General features: G+C 42.9%; 1 protein-coding gene across 5 annotated transcripts in view; it reads right to left on the bottom strand.

Moving 5' to 3' along the window:
- The window catches only part of LOC147750644 (uncharacterized), a 176,597-nt gene that overhangs the window by 141,905 nt on the left and 17,362 nt on the right, over positions 1 to 17,330 (bottom strand). For all 5 annotated transcript variants that reach the window (XM_086967255.1, XM_086967252.1, XM_086967251.1 and 2 more), the window contains exon 2: positions 13,492 to 13,673. In XM_086967255.1, coding sequence (XP_086823381.1) covers positions 13,492 to 13,673 — 182 coding nt within the window. The remainder of the gene's footprint in view (positions 1 to 13,491; positions 13,674 to 17,330) is intronic.

Below are 17,330 nucleotides of genomic sequence, written 5' to 3' on the forward strand. Positions count from 1 at the left end.
CTAGTAAGAAAATGGGTAGTATCTCCAAGATACGAGGTAAGTGCCACTACATACGGTCTGAGAAAGTAGTCAATGAATCTCGATGTATTTTCGAGAAGGGAACCCATCGACGAGACTATGGGTCTCCGGGCAGTATTATCTCATAGCGTATGAGATGCTGCTTTTTGTACCTCTGACAATGTTGATGTAACAAATCACTCTAATATGATTATGCACAGAGTGTGGACTTATGCTGGGATAGAGAGAACCAGTACCGGGTTATTTTGCTTTATCAGATTATTACCCAAGAATTCAAAGCCCACTTGGGCAAAATCATTTGGAGTATATACGATATAACAACATGAGATGAAATGTTTTGGTTTACATTTATATTACTTGTACATAACTGTGTAACCAATAGTGGATCCAATGACAAGTTATATGCGTGCAATGCTATCTACTAATTGTCCGCTATGTTGTTTATACTTCTTAAGATGGCCGACACATTTACCTTCATAGACACAGCACCTTCCGAAGCAGTCCTTTGTCAATGTTTATGATTTATCACACCATTAGATTTAAATTTGATTAAGTGCACTGAGGCTCTCGAACGTGATCAAGGCTTAACTGCCGAAACGCGTTGTTTGTTGCCGCAATAAATCGCTTTTTGCAGAAGGAAGGTGTCCGAGTATCTTTTACATTACGAAGAGATCGTTGAAAGGATATATATGTTAGTGAAATTATATATGTGCATGTATGTATGTATGTATGTATATATATATATAAGTAAATCCTGCACAGCCGCAGCGTCTTCGATCACGCGGTAACCAGCAAAACAGGACACGGACCTGATTTTCGTGCTATTCAAAATGTATTTGCTCAAGTTGTCTGAGACGCGTTTCGCAGCGCGAACGCCGCTTGTTCACTCGACAGTTTGTTTTACACTTGGAGGCTTTTTAAAAGTGACAGTGCATTGTTTAGTGAAAACACGTGAGTTGGTTTCGTTATAAACATGAAAGAAATACTTTCCGCATTTCACATTTTTACCACAGTTTCTCAACAGGTTAAACTTAAATATATTTTGTTTGAATAAGTTTAGAGCACCGCATTTAAATACATGTAAAATACATTAGTGCATATTCCAAACTTGATGATGGATACTGACTATATTGTCATTCATCATATATATATATATATATATATATATATATATATATATATATATATAATTACCTACTGGCTATCGCCAGTAGGTATATATAGTTAGGATTATTTGTCTATGGAACTTTTGAAAATTCTATGTCTAATAACTTTGGCGTTTGTGGACGGAATCGGCTGAAATTTTCAGGAAAATGGCACATTTTTTTTCTGAGCAAAATTTGGGGGGGTTTCGTCAAGGGGGGGCCGAGAAAAAAGGGGGGTCCCAAAACGCGTTTTTCCCATGTTAATTTCCATAGGGCCTTTGGCCTCACTTTTAGCTCGAACGGCTGAATGGATTTGCACGAAACTTGGCAAAATTGTAGGGACTGTTAGCCCGATGTGCCTTTGCTAGGTCTCAATATATGTGCTCCAGTGGATTTTGAGAAATTAACGTTCAAAACAAGATATATATCTGTAACAGCGCTCCGGGCTGCGCTCCGGTCCGCTTACTTTTCGCGAAACGGAACTTTGCGCGCAGAAAGCTGATTGGCTCTCCGGTGTCTGTCAACATTCTAAACAGTCCGGAGCGGCCGCCATCTTATCTCTCGGTAGGATCGAGAGAGAAGAAGAGGTGAAAAACGAAGGGGGAATTTAATGAAAGGGGGCAAGGTATACCTCTCTTGACCCCCTAGGAATGATGTTGGGGTTATTAAAGGGTCCCGTGGGGAAAATAAAAAAATATATATTTTTCACGGTAGAAGCGCTACCCGGGCCGCGAACTGGGCCGCAAACTGGTAGCGAAACGGGAATTCGCCATTTTGTGTTTCGTTTTAATTAAATTACTAGGTATAAGGGGGTGCGGGAGACGTATCCTGACCCCTTATGTTTTCTGAGGGTGGCTGAGGAGGCTCATATATGTTGATACATGTCTTCCAGCGGCTGTGCGTGAGCTTTTTTTTTTTTTTTGCTGCGTGACGTCTGTTAACGTTCGATTCGATGGAAATCAGGAAGTGTTGACCACCATTTTGTCACTGCGAGTAAATATTTTGTTATAAATGAATCCTTATTGATAAACATTGTCTGCGCCATCTTGCCTTTTTGTCCAATGCCACAATTTTGACGTGCACGGCAGCCATTTTAGATGCCTTGACCAGACCCACTCTCTGCACGCTGTCGATTCTCAGCACGGCTCCCCACCCTCGCAAGCATCTCCCCCACGCACTGATCACCCCCGCTCTCTCTCTCATGCATGGGCCATATACTTCTCCCCATCTGCGCTGCTCTTCCCTGAGAATCACACCCTGTGCCCGCCCGACACCTCCCTTTCACCCTATTCACTACCGCACCCTCTGACACTCCTCTTCCTCTGTGTCCGATTGTCCAGGCCGGACCCAGGCTATCACCTAGCCCTGCGGATGTAGTTTATGGCCCCAGCTGTAGAGAATCCAGACATACCAACCCTCCCGATTCAGGCGTGAGACTACTGATTTCAGTGCTAGTCTCCCGCCTCCCGATTTCTGCAAGCAAAAACCCGGGGGCGTATTACCAACAACTAGCGATAATTTTTGTCTCTAACTTGTTTAGAGACAAAAATGATCGCCGCACATCGGCGATTTTTATCGCAGATAAACCTTGCTATTAGCAAGGTTTATCGCAAATGCGATAAAAAACGGCCGCAATGCATGAATATCGCTGAAAAGTCAGCGATATTCATGCATTATCGAGCAAATGCTCTTAGCCATGTTATCCACCTCCCATTGGATAACATGGCTAAGAACTGCTCAGGTCAGGTGTTAGCTTTTGGAGATATTCGCGCTTAGCGCGAATATCTCCAAAAGTTGGTAATAGGAGATAGCGATGTTAGGGACTGTTTCCAGTCGGTAACATCTTGGCACGCCCACTTTGCATGTCATTAGTGATAAATATCACTGACATGCAAAGCGGGGCCCAAGATGGTCGCTATCTCCTTTTAGCTGTCACTAACTGGTGTTAGCGACAGCTTGGTAATAGGGAGATAATTTTATCTCCGCTTTCTTGGCTTTTAAAGCCAAAAAAGCGGAGATAAACCCCCTTGATAATATGCCCCACGATTCCTCTGGGGTTTCAGCTGACAGGGCTTGGTATTGTGTTACGTGGTAATTTTTCCAGGAAACGTCAGAGGGTCGATGCAGGGGTTCTAGAAGGGGTGATAAACCATTTAAGCCTCATGAACAAGCGCATGGTCTTTTAATGATCTGTGAAGTACTCGGGGCGGCGGTGTGTGTGTGTCCTCTTTCAGGAGCGGGCGGGGGGGGGGGGGGCACTGCCAGCAACTTGCCAGGCCAGGCAGTGTTCAACACTTGCATCACCCTTTCTCTGCCTGCTATTGCGCTCCATGCTTCGGAAAGGTAAGAAAAAGAACGTGCATTTGAGTTTGAAATGTCCGATCCTGTAGCAGTACACTTGCAAAGCCCACACATGACAATAACCCGATTCAAGGCCCCATTCACCCGATTTTTTAAAAATATATAGCACTCCAATAAAGTGGGATTATAAAACTTTATTAACTTTTAAATATAACGAACGGAACAAAAACTATAACAAACTTTTAAACATTTTTGACAAAAAAAGCAACAATGGTCAGAAGCTGTCTTTTGTGCGAATAGTCCCAAGGCAGCACAACGTGCTGAGTTCTGGACGGCACCCAGGTGATGTCACCTGGGTGCCGCACTGGTTTTTGGGATCCTACAATGCAGCAAAGAAAAACAGCGTGGGGCGTCCCGGGTGGTGCGGAGGAGGCCTCGTCAGTAGCGGTCTGTTGTGCGAATAGTTCCATGGCAGCAGAACGCGCTGAGATGTTGATGGCACCCAGGTGATGTCCAGTAAACTGCTGCACTGGTTTTGGTATCCTACAATGCTGCTCCGAAAATTGGCGTGGGGCGGCCCGGGGGGGGGCGTGGGGGAGGCGGCGTGAACGGGCCTCCCCAGGTGGCGGCGCTCCAGCTGAGTTGCGCCCGCTCTTGCGGCTACAGCGTCTCGCTCACCATGTTGTTGAGTTGCTCCCACTCTTGCAGTGCAGCGATAGGCGGCTGCCACATGACTCTTAAAATGGCGGACGGCTCTTCGGTTTTGGGCCTGGTCCACTAAAATGGCCCTGGGACACCTTGGAACTCGGACGCTTGCCTGCTAGGGCTTGGGCTCCATTCTCGAAAGCGTCCCCTCAGCCGTGAAGATTCTACAAAAGTCTTGGGGGCCCTCGACTCCTGCAGGCTTCCGGTGGGGAGCGGCTGCCATGATTGCTCGCGGAATGACCACGACGGAGCCACGAGATGGTGGTGCTCTCATGCTGACGCCAGCTTCAGTCTGAATCATCCAGAAACAAGGTGGGGCTTTCATCGTTTGGGAAAAAAAAATGTTCTAAACCAATGAAAAGTGTTATTTTTAGGTCATATGACCAAGCCTTCCATCTTTAGGAAACCAAAAGTAAAATGAACCAATGAAAAGTTTTATAAACAAGTCACATGACCTGTTATGCGGCATAGGGCTACAAAAAGCGTAGAAAATCCGTTGGCACGTGAGGCGGCGTCAGTAGCGGACCGATGTGCGAATAGGCCGAAGGCAGCACAACGCGCCGAGATCCGGATGGCACCGAGTTAGTGTCCAGCAAGTTGCTGCACTGGTGTGGCTATCCTACAATGCTGCGCCGAAAGTCGGCGTGGGGCGCCCCGTTGGCCTGTGAGGTCGCGTCAGTCAGTGGGGGCTGTGCGTCTCCCCCAAGATGGAGGCTCCTCGGCTGCAGTGCGGCGCCCCTTAGCGTTTCACTCGCCGTCCAACTGAGTTGCGTCCGCACTTGCGGCTACAGTAGGCCAAAGGCAGCACAACGCGCCGAGATCCGGATGGCACCGAGGTGGTGTCCAGCAAATTGCCGCACTGGTGTGGCCATCCTACAATGCTGCGCCGAAAGACGGCGTGTCCAGCTGAGTTGCGGTCACTCTTGCGGTACAGTGACTCGAACGCGCAGAGATCCGGATGGCACCGAGGTGGTGTCCAGCAAATTGCCGCACTGGTGTGGCCATCCTACAATGCTGCGCCGAAAGACGGCGTGTCCAGCTGAGTTGCGGTCACTCTTGCGGTACAGTGACTCGAACGCGCCGAGATCCGGATGGCACCGAGGTGGTGTCCAGCAAGTTGCCGCACTGGTGTGGCCATCCTACAATGCTGCGCCGAAAGACGGCGTGTCCAGCTGAGTTCCGGTCACTCTTGCGGTACAGTGACTCGAACGCGCTGAGATCCGGATGGCACCGAGGTGGTGTCCAGCAAGTTGCCGCACTGGTGTGGCCATCCTACAATGCTGCGCCGAAAGTCGGCGTGGGGTGCCCCGTTGGCTTATGAGGTGATGTCAATAGTGGACCGATGTGTGAATAGGTCGGAACCAGCACAAGGCGCCAAGATCCGAATGGCAAGTCCTGGATGTTCAGTGCCATAGTTGAGAGTTCTGAGCAGTGCTTGTAAGACTGTCTGAAGCTTATTTGCACCTGCTGCAGCTTCACTATTGCCCTGGTGTGGCCAAAGGTCGCACATGACATAGGCGGCCGGCTCCCGAGGTCCGACGGAACTTTTTTCCTTTTCCTTTTTGCTTCTTGTCCCACAATCCGTTTCATCTGAAGACATGACCAGGTCCCTGAATGTGTGCAGGGGGACGTTATTGATTGAATCAAAATGGCGGCTTGACACAAAGCTGACTCAAGCGTTGCTGTTGATGCTATACAGACAAAAATTGGTTTTCAGTTTGTACATTCTTCAGGATTTTTTTTTCCATCCAAGGCTGATTGAGAGTTTGTAGAAAAATGGCTTCAGATTTTCCACATACTACTCTTCAACATTCTTCCTAAATGTAACAATGTGAGACTCACTAGGAGAACGGCTGTTTATGTTTCCTTTCAAAATGCTGCCAACAATATTTTCTGAATGGAAGACACCATCTTGTAGCATAAAGGGCCGAAAGGGGTTCTGGTCTGGCCGATTGTTGGTGGAGACATTTTGACTATATCTTGGACCTGCCCGGCCTCGCCCAAAATGGCGCCGGTATAAATGGGACTCGTAACTCATTGTTGTGTACTGGTTGAACAACCTTGATATCACGAGATATGAATGCAGTTTTGATGCTCATGGCGGGCGGGGACGAGAATTGATTGAATATTTCGACATCCCTATTGATATTAAGTTCTGATGTGTTATTGATTACTGTACTATTGAAAGTTCGAATTTCAGTTTGCTCCGTGGCCGGCCCACGTGGTTATAGGCCCGTATTTGTATGCTGACATTTTCACAATAAAGGTTTTTAAAACAAAACATGGTAGTAGTATTTACATTGGTAAAGTTTTTACTTTTAGTCACTGTTTTCGAATCAGTAAAAGGCAAGTGAAATAAAGCAGTCCAATTACATGACGGATAAAAGGTATAATATGTAGGAACGCAGTAAAGATAAATGGTCAAGGGCAGTTGTGTTTTCCTCTCCTGCAACATAAAGTGATCGATAAGAATCTGATAATCAGGCGTATCGGCGACTAAGACAGCAGGCCGAGTCTCTTTTACTCAACGGCTCCATCATGGAACGAAGAAACGCCCTTTTTCTCGAAAAAGGAATATATTTTACTTGCAGGACAGTTGTAAATTTTCCGGGAAAGTACATTAGCCTGGAATATTATAACATATATGTTATAAAAAAAAAAGTTCGAAACCAATAAAAAGCGTAATTTTTAGGTCATATGACCAAGCTTTTCATCATTAAAATAACAAAAGTAAAATGAACCAATGAAAAGTCACATGACCTGTTATGCTTACGTTACGCGCTGCGTGCCGCGCGCCGCGCCCCGGATCACTTCCGGGTGCGCTAACGCGGCGTGTCATATAACGCATTACGCGACAACGTAGGTCAAGAATATAGTCAAAATGTCTCCACCAACCAGCGTTCGGAACACAACCCCTTTCAGCAGTCCAAAAAGTTCTGTTAAATGACAACAGAGGGGACAGGCAACAAGAACCATCAGTCAAAGAGGGGAGGGCAAGTTCTTCTCTACCGGGTCATGTTGGGGCGCTACCGGAACTGATCGAATTGGTAGTCTACAGTGTTTCTGGATGTTTCAGACTAAAGCTGGCGTCAGCATGAGAGCACTACCATCTCGTAGCTCCGTCGTGGCCATTCCACGAGCAGACATGGCAGCCGCTCCCCACCAGAAGCCTGCGGGAGTCGGGGGCCCCCAAGACTTTTGTAGAATCTTCACGGCTGAGGGGACGCTTTCGAGAATGGGACCCAAGCCCTATCAGGGAAGCGTCCGAGTTCCAAGGTGTCCCAGGGCCATTTTAGTGGACCAGGCCCAAAACCGAAGAGCCGGCCGCCATTTTGAGAGTCCTGTGGCACCCGCCTATCGCTGCACCGCAAGAGCGGGAGCAACTCAACTACATGGTGAGCGAGACGCTGTAGTCACAAGAGCGGGCGGTAAACAGCTGAATGGCGGAAGAGGCACAGTGTAGCAAAAGCGGGCGGAATGGCAACTAAAACGGTAAAGGGGCGCCCCACTACAGCGTGTCTTCAGGTCAAACGGATTGTGGGACAAAGTCCAGAATAGAAGAGTCATCAAAAGGCAAAAAGTTCCGCCGGACCCCGGGAGCCGGCCGCCTATGTCGGGGGCGATCTCAGGCTACACCAGTGCTATAAGACTTGGGGAGGGGGTCGGAGCCAAGCGTCTTCTCCGAGTCCGTGCCATCACACCGCCCCTCGGGGGCCTCCGTCAAGCTGTTTAGGGAGGTACCATATAACATTGTTTTCAAATGCAGTCAGGTCCACAAACGACCCTCACTTACTTTGAGAATAGTGAAGCTGCAGTAGGTGGAAATAAGCTTCAGACAGTCTTACAAGCACTGCTTTTCTAAACATTTTTTGATTTTTTTGTATTTTTGCACAGTTTTATATTTTTTTTTTGTTTTTGATGGAGGGGAAACAACAAAGCACAGGCATTGAAAAAGGCTCAAACTCAGAACTCTGAACTATGGCACCCAACATCCAGGACTTGCCATCCGGATCTTGGCGCCTTGTGCTGCTTCCGACCTATTCACACATCGGTCCACTACTGACATCATCTCATAAACCAACGTAATGTAAATAGTTATTTAATAAAATGTTTTACCCTGTTTCTTTGCTGGTGTGTTGTCTATATTTTTAACATTTGCATAGGGTTTGTCGTTATTTTGGGCGGGGTGGGTGACGGAGCCGAGCTGTCTTGCAGCCCTCATGGTGTGGAGCTCAGTTCATCTCACTATTTTCGTATTTCTCATGAAGGGTTGTTCCTAATATTTCTATTTTAGCGAGGTCAAAAAGAGATCCAATTAGTGGCCTACTGATTTTGCTCGATTACTTTTATTTTTTTACACGATTTTTCACGATTTTTCACTATCTGCAAAGACTAAACAGAGTATTGCGACTTTGTGCTTGTTTGTTAATAGAGAATGAACCAAAGAGAATCAATTGTAAAACAGTAAATGCTTGGATAACAATCAATCAAATGGAGAGACAAGCAGGCACGACGGATTACAACGGGGGTAAAGGCCTGCGTTAACTACTCTTCACTATCTGCAAAGAGAGAGTACTACTAAGAGAAAAGAGGGGGGGGGCAGCGTTCAAAGCACATCAGCGTGCATAAACACGAAAACGTTTTTACCTATCACGTACTTGACATTTTACAGCTTTTGATATTTGCTATTAAAAAACCAATGAAATTCACTGAAAAAACCATAGGTTATAGGCCATATATAGTTAGGAATTTGCATTTACAAAACCTTGAACATTCAATGAAAACACCATTGGTTATAGAACATATATAGTTAGGAATTTGCATTTACAAAACCTTATTTTACTCGCATAAAACCATTGAAATTCCATATATAGTTAGATGCGCTAACTATATATTGCGCACCCGCAATCCACTGCTGATGATGTCACATATTACATCATTCATGACATGGTCAGTGACATCACTGATGACATCACTGATGACATCTCAAATGACATCACTGATGACAACATCCAGTGACTGTATGTTTCTGTAAAGTTAAAATATGTCTTACATATTGAAGAATGAGTGGATGTATAAATGTCTGAATGAAGGATTTAGTAGGTGCATGACTGATTGTATGAGGGAGTGATTAAATGTGTCTCACTGAGTGCATGGGTTAGTGATTAAACTGTATTAATTTGTGCATCATTATATCTGTTGTTCTGTAAACTGCTGCATGTGTTGATCAGTAGCTATATGAGTAACTATATGGGTTATTGATTGGTTGCCCAAGTATTTGTATGGGAGACTGAGTATGTGTGTGAGTGGCTGGGAGGTGTGTGACTCTGTGCATAGATGTGTGAACAGCTGATTCACTAGATGTATGGGTTCAAAATTGCATGTGGAAACAGCTGTATGGGTGGTTGACTGTGTGCATGAGTGTATTGGTGAGTGAATGGATATCTCAGTGCTACATGTCAAAGTAAGTACATATGTAAAACACAGTACATGTGAGAGTTGACATATATAAATAACTGTATAAGAGCTAGTGAATGTGTCAGTGGTTGCATGGATCATTGACAACTTGTATCAGTGATTGTATAAGAGAGAAAATATGTGTTAGTATATGTTTGAATAAGTAAAGTTTGTATAACTGTATAGTTGAGGAAATGGAGGTGTGATTGATTGTTTGCATGACTGACTAGTTGTGTGAGTAACTCCATGAATGAGTGACAGTCTGTGAGTGTCTGTTTACACTGATTGTATCTAAGGTTATATTAGAGTCTGAAGAGGTTCATCGTATTATCACATGAATGATATCATCAGTGATGTCATTTGATATGTCATCAGTGATGTCATCAGTGATGTCATTTGAGATGTCATCAGTGATGTCATCAGTGATGTCACTGACCATGTCATGAATGATGTAATATGTGACATCATCAGCAGTGGATTGCGGGTGAGCGATATATAGTTAGCGCATCTAACTATATATGGAATTTCAATGGTTTTATGCGAGTAAAATAAGGTTTTGTAAATGCAAATTCCTAACTATATATGTTCTATAACCAATGGTTTTTTCATTGAATTTTCAAGGTTTTGTAAATGCAAATTCCTAACTATATATGGCCTATAACCTATGGTTTTTTCAGTGAATATATATATATACATACATATACATACATACATACACACACATATATAATTTCACTAACAATGAATACTATTGGGCAATATCAGACCTAAAAGGTGCTATGTTGCGTTGGTCATTTCATTTTGCACGTATGCGCACCATTCATGCGTGCGACTACAAAATGACACAAGTAAAAAAAAAAAAAAAATTCCAAGTTGGAGTGGTAAATAAAAAAATACTTTGTGCATCTTTTTATTTTTTGATGCACAGGAGCAGGAAACACCACGGATGGCTGGGTTGGGGGAAGCAGCATGGAAGGCAGGGGTAGGAAGAAGAACTAAAGGGTGCACATGGGCGAAAAGGCTACTGGGAAGTACATGAGGGCGAGAGCAACATGCAAGGAGACAGGGAGAAGTACATGGGCGACAGAGAGCAACTCAGAATGCAGGGGGAGAGATATAAAAGAGACCGCTGAAAAACACAAGCACTCCCATGGAGTTCTTAACCTGGTAGAAAAAAGTTGTCTTTGAAAAGCAAGCGTTGGAAGCAAAGAAGCAGGCTAATAAAAATAGATGGTAAAGAGGCTCTGCTCCAAGGAAAGGGACAAGCAGGAGCAGATTCTCCATTAGGGTTTGGGGCTGCACCCCCCCTGAAATTATTTCCTTCACATTCCTGTACAAACATTGAATAGACCAATTTATTTCAAGATACAATCGTATCTCTAAAAGAAATCGATGTATTTTAGTCTGGGCTGTGTGTCTCAGGCTGCCTGTCCGCCTTGCTCTGAATCAGGAGACAGAAGCCAGGCAGTAAATCAATTTTCTGAACTGGGACACACGACGCACAGCTTGCTGTTCTAAAGCCCTTCATAATGAATCATTGCCATTGTAGTCTATGTCAGTATTCTCTAAAGGCCAGTGACATTGTCAGCATCATGGATGTTGGGTGTTTGATTCTCCCTCCATGTGTGAGAGCAGCCGTCCGTCATTCACACGTTACAGAATAAAGGGTTGACCCAACAGTGCTGGGACCTGGGTAATTTCAGTGTTACATATAAAGGGGTCCCAGTTGTAAAATCTCTTTACCACAGAGACAAAAGTCAAAAAATACTCTGAAATCAAACTAATAACAGTCTTTTACATGAGTGATGTTTTTTCTTCACATCCTGAGTGGCAAACTAATTACGCATACATTTTTGGATTAAATAAAACACATAATTGCCCAAAGTGAAGGCGTGGGTGAAAAGGGGCGAAAAGGATATAGTATTGGTGAGGGTTTTGTGATGGTATAGAAATGGTTTAAAGAAAGCACATGTGATCACATAAGTACATTTGTAAGTTGGCATCACATGGGCATATTGATATTGCCATCAATTATTTCTAAACATATAAATGTGCTCCTATCCCATTTATTTGAACACAGCCAAAAATGATCTGTTGCATTTGGGTAGGATAAACAAATAATATGTTGACGTTTCGACCCCAGTTGGTGTAGGGACACTTGCACCCTACTGCGGGTTCTTCATCAGGACTGGTGAGGAGGGGAGTTCGAAAGAGTGGGGGAGGGCACCAAGATGGCCACTGTGAGTTGTGTGGCACCATATAAAAAGATAATGTTAATAGTTAAAAAACTGCAGACTCCGTGTTTTAATCGTGATCATAGCAGCAGACAATCTCAGCCAAATACGAGCATTAATCACGGACGCTGGGGCCGGTTGACTCTTGCACGTATCACTCTAGGAGGTTTTTTAACTGTTAACATTATCCATGCACGAGGAGTTTTTTGATTGCTTCAAACCCTCCGGCTGTAGCTCTCTTGATGTCCGGAGCCCCAGGGCCCTTTCTTTCTCCCTATTTACATGGTGCCACACAACTATGTGTTTTATAATCCAAAAATGTATGCGTAATTAGTTTGCCACTCAGGATGTGAATAAAAAACATCACTCATGTAAAAGACTGTTATTAGTTTGATTTCAGAGTATTTTTTTACTTTTGTCTCTGACCCCTTTACACGTCCGTCATTCACAGGCATAGATCCCTCTCTTTCCCATTTGTCACACGTAGGAGTGGATTCAAGCACTGTGCCCATGTGTTTTGGTTTTAGTGCTTGTCCTTGCTAACAGTAAGTGTTTTAATGCTAATCTCCTATTATGTAAGCCGGATTGATTTCGAACAATGAGTGTTAAACATGTTAAGGCAATGCATGTAAGCATTTGAGTTCCTCTCTTATTTCAAGTTTTACTTAATCTTGCCTCCCTATGGAGTTAGCTATTTAATAATGTTGTGTTACTTTCTGTATTTTTTTCCATGCATACTTTGAACTGTGCAGGTGTTAATGAGCTCTAACGCTGACCCTGAAGCCAAAGCAAAGTGCCTGTCAGTAGGTTGGCCTCTCTGCAGACCACATAGAACAATGGTCATGTATTCCAGTTGTAATTACAATTTTGTAAAAATGTGTGTGAAGGGGGTGCACAGATGACAACATATTTACATGCAAAAGCAAAAGTAAAATAAATTGCTTGAATGTGAGTGAGTGCACTGTATGTTGGACATGGTGAAGCAGAAGCAAGGAAGTATATTCGGGGAAGAGTGAAAAGAGGGCGCTGAAGAGGAAGAGAGGTGGTTGAAGATGTGCAGATCTTTAAAAAAAAAATCTTCTAAAGGAGGATCCAGTTTGGTCCCAACGTTTGTCCATTAAAGTTGCCCGCGTCCCTCACTATATTAAAGACATACCAAACTTTTACGCCCTACCACTTTAAAATATCACCAGCCGCCACTGGGTCAAGCACAAGATTCACATGCAGGGTCGCAAATAAGAAGTAGGCATATGATAAACGTAGGAAAACCATCAAATGGTAAGCAACGGGCGGCCTCCAAGCCCCCTGGATGTTCTTGCTAAGCCAACAATATATCTCATCATAGAAACCGCATGTGCTGTCTAGTAAGCAAGACCTAAAAATGGGTGAGGTGGAAGGAGGGACTTGGAACCATAGTTTTAGGAAGAAGCTTGAAGTTTCCTTGCCGTGATTAATTATGGGATAAAAAGGGCAAAAAAGGAATTACTTAATTGCTCTACTTGCTCGCTGATTTCTCAAATCATCTCTCAGTAGCTCACAAGGCCTAAGATAAGAGCACCAAAATTCACATCCTAGATGTACAAATATACGAGCTGAGATTGATTAGGATCAGCAGCCAGTAATTTACTCACCTGTATTCTGCATGTTTTCAAGCTTTAAAAACAAGTTGCATTCAGTTTCCAACGTCAATGTTGTTTCTTTTATGTTGATCAGTGGGGTTCTGACAACTTGCAAGGGGCTCTCTCTGACTCGTTGCCTCGCCTCTTCCAACATTTCCTTGGAAAGAAGTTCTTTATGATCTGATGCTGAACTTCTGAAAAAAATAAGAAGTTTAACGGTTGGGAAGTTAACTTTAAAATCTTGCCTGGTACATAAATAAGAAAAAGTCAAAGATTTTGACAGCACTGTGTGCATCATGGTAGGATGATGTGTACGTTCCTTGATCAGCAGTACCTTGAAGGCAAGATGAAGTTAGGTCATGCTCCTTGGAGGACATTGTTGTAAACCATTTATATTATATTGTTACTCTATGATCTTATTTACTCTCTATTTTCTCTCCTAATACATTCTAGAATGCCTACCTGACACTGACTCGACAGCTGATGTTCTACATGAGTCAGGTAGGAGTTTGGTCAGCAGGCGTTGGGTTGCTTGCCGCTGTCCTCTTAAATAAATTAACTAGACTTACTTCAGAAGTGTCAGCAGTTTACTTTCAACTATTTGGGGACGATTACCGGCTGACCAGCCGGTTGAAACTTCTTTTCTTGAGGACAAATGACCCGTTCATCGCTCCATCGCGTGAAGAGTCATTACAGCGAGCTAAACCCTTCGCAAGAGGAACCCATTTAATGAAGATTGTTTACCTCCTGAAATCCGGGGAGGAGTGAAATCTAAGAGATTGAAGAAAATCTGTAAAATCAGGTTTGGTTTCATGCCTGATGACATCATCTCTAACTGTGAGTAGAGCGCGCTGCATAGTTATTGTGAAAGTATCCTAGCAACGCTCGACGAAGAAAACATTCCAACCCTGGTTGTGAAAACGTCACTATCTGAAGAGCAGCTATCCCAGAATTCAGCAGTGCGTAGAGCCTCTGAGTTGCCTCTCGTTGGTCGCAGAGCGTATTTCGTGCTTTCCAAGCCTCACGCACTGACGCGAGCTGCCATTTTGATTAAAAAAAAGATAGTTTATTAACAAAGAAGCTGCCGCTCACAGACAACGCGTGATTCCTTCAGTTTAATAGTGACATAAGCCTAAACGTGCACAGCATAATTGTTTCTAATTACAAGCGTGTCCTATTAACAAGGGAAATTGTTATATTGGACTCTGAGTGAGTGACTTCATCTACCAGCAGGTATGCACTGGTAGTGATTTTCTTTGGCGAACTCAATTTAAGTTACACTATAAAATAAGTTCTTGCATTTGTTTACAATTTCATTGTAGGAAAGTTTATGTCAAAAATATTAGACCTTCATTTTATTAGCATATTTACAATTTTGGGGTTAGTCTCACTTGGTAATTGATACATTTAACACTCATGGCTCAGCAAGTGAATACTACCCTCCCTCCACCATTCTTGAATGAACCAGGAAATCCACCTATATTGTGGGAGGATTGATTTATCATCTTTGACAACTACTTAGAAGCTCTTGATCGACAAGAGTTTTCAGGAAAATGCAAAAAAGCAATACAATTTAGTACATTAGGAAAAGAAGGTCGGTGAGTTTTCAGATTTCTACCTCAGACTTTGCAGGCAAATAGTCAACCTATGCCTGATGAATATAAAGAGGCCATTTGTAGACTTGAAGTGCGCTTCCCGAAAGAAGAAAACCTTGTAAGGAACCTTTACAAAAATCTATTCATATCGTCAGAAAATGAGGAATCAATAGATGATTTTGCTGCTCATCTAAAAGAATTGTCTGTCAAATGTAAATTTGGAGCTATGAATGATGAACTCATTAGAGATCAACTAATAGTACAATGCAATAACAAAAAGATTCAGGAAAGACTATGGGCAGCAAAGAATCCTTCCCTAAAAGTGGCTATTGAGCTAGCAAAAGTAATAGAGGAATCTGAAAGCTGTATGAAGGCCATAGAGACACAAAAGAAAGGCAACTCACAGCAAGATGTTTCAGAAGTGTCCGATAAGGGCTGTAGTGGAGAAAGTGAGCAATACTTGGAGGAGTCTGTTTCCGTTGGGAAGAAAAAATGTAAACCAACTATGAGGAAAAACCCTTCAACTAACAAGTTTTGCTCACGGTGTGGAAGTAATAATCATACTTCGAAGGCTAGATTTTGTTTTGCCTCTGACAAGAAGTGTCTCAAATGTGGTAGACTAGGACATTTTTTTCAAAAATGTGTAAAACTAAAAGCAGACAGAAAATTGTGGTTGTTGAAGACTACACTCATGAGAGTAGACATAAGAGAGACAGACTTTTAGTAGTTGATGACATTGACGTAGTTGGAGAAGAGGATAGAAGACAAAACAGACCAAAAGCTATTTTTAAAATTGATGGATGTGAAGTATCCCTCATGGTCGACACAGGGTTGAGCTATACAATTATTCTTTAATCACTTTTCAATAGTCTCTGGAGTTGTAAAGTCTTGGGCAATAGTGACGTTTCACCAAGAGGATACTAGGGTGAAACCATTGACATTGTGGGTTACTTTGAATCAAATATTATTTTTGAAAATAGATCCACTTTTGGTAAAGTATATGCCTCAGTTTATGGTCCTCCAATACTAAGTTGGGTTCATCAATATGACTTGCATATTATCATCAACCCAAGAGCACCTACTCAAGTCATGAGGATCATTCTATTGATGATATATTGAGAGAATTCAAATCTGTATTCAAAGATGAACTAGGTGAACTTAAAGGTTATTCACATTTCATCCAGTTAAATAAAAGTAGCTTGCCAATTCAACACAAATTAAGAAGGATTCCACTCTCAATTAGAGATGAAGTAAAATCCTTGTTAGATGAAATGCTACAGAGTGGTGTAATAGAACTGATTGAGGCGTCCTCATGAGTGTCTCCGGTTGTGATCACAAATAAATTGAACAGAAAATTCAGATTTTGTGTTGATTTAAGATCTCTCAACAAGTGTGTTGCTGCTGATACTTACCCTTTACCAAACATTGGAGAATTAGTATCCACTATTCAGGGGGCAAAGCTTTTTCAAAATTAGACCTAAAGAGTGCATATCACCAAATTAGACTCCATCAAAGCTCTAAACATCTCACTGCATTCACAACAACAGAAGGCATCTTTCAATTTACACGTCTCCCGTTTGGTTTAATTTCAGCAGCCAGTGTGTTTCAACGCATGGTGACTGAGATTTTTAAGGCTCTACAGAAAGTAGTATTCTTCCAGGACGATATTTCGGTTTATGGTGATTCTATAGCTGATCACAATCGAGTCCTCGAAGATGTTCTGCACAGAACTTTGGATGCTGGTCTTACTTTACGTAAAGAGAAGTGTTCTTTTATGTGCAGCATATAGAATATCTTGGTCATGAAATATCAGCGTTAGGAGTCAAACCAAAGAAAGATCTACTGGAGGCTATACATTCTGCCCAGTGTCCAACTGACGAGGACCAACTTAGGTCATTCATGGGACTAATAGAATACTACTCGAAATTTGTAAAAAAAAAAATCTGAAAAGACCGTACATTTATGATCCTTACTTAAAAAAGGAACCAAGTTTGTGTGAGGTTCTGATCAAAATTCAGGTTTCATTCAAATAAAAAAAAAAGATCTGTGAAGCCAATGTTCTTGATCCTTTTGACACTAAACGTGCCTCAATTTTGATGGTTGATGCCAGTGCAACTGGGTTAGGGGCTGTTCTTCTGCAAAAGCATACTGATGGGGAGCGTGCAATTGCCTTTGCTTGACGTACCCTTTGTCCGAACAGAATTATTCTGTCATTGAAAAGGAAGCACTGGCAGCTGTTTGGGGTGCACAGTATTT

Source organism: Lissotriton vulgaris, chromosome 1_1 (assembly GCF_964263255.1).
Source record: "Lissotriton vulgaris chromosome 1_1, aLisVul1.2, whole genome shotgun sequence".
In the NCBI taxonomy this organism is placed as follows: Eukaryota; Metazoa; Chordata; class Amphibia; order Caudata; family Salamandridae; genus Lissotriton; species Lissotriton vulgaris.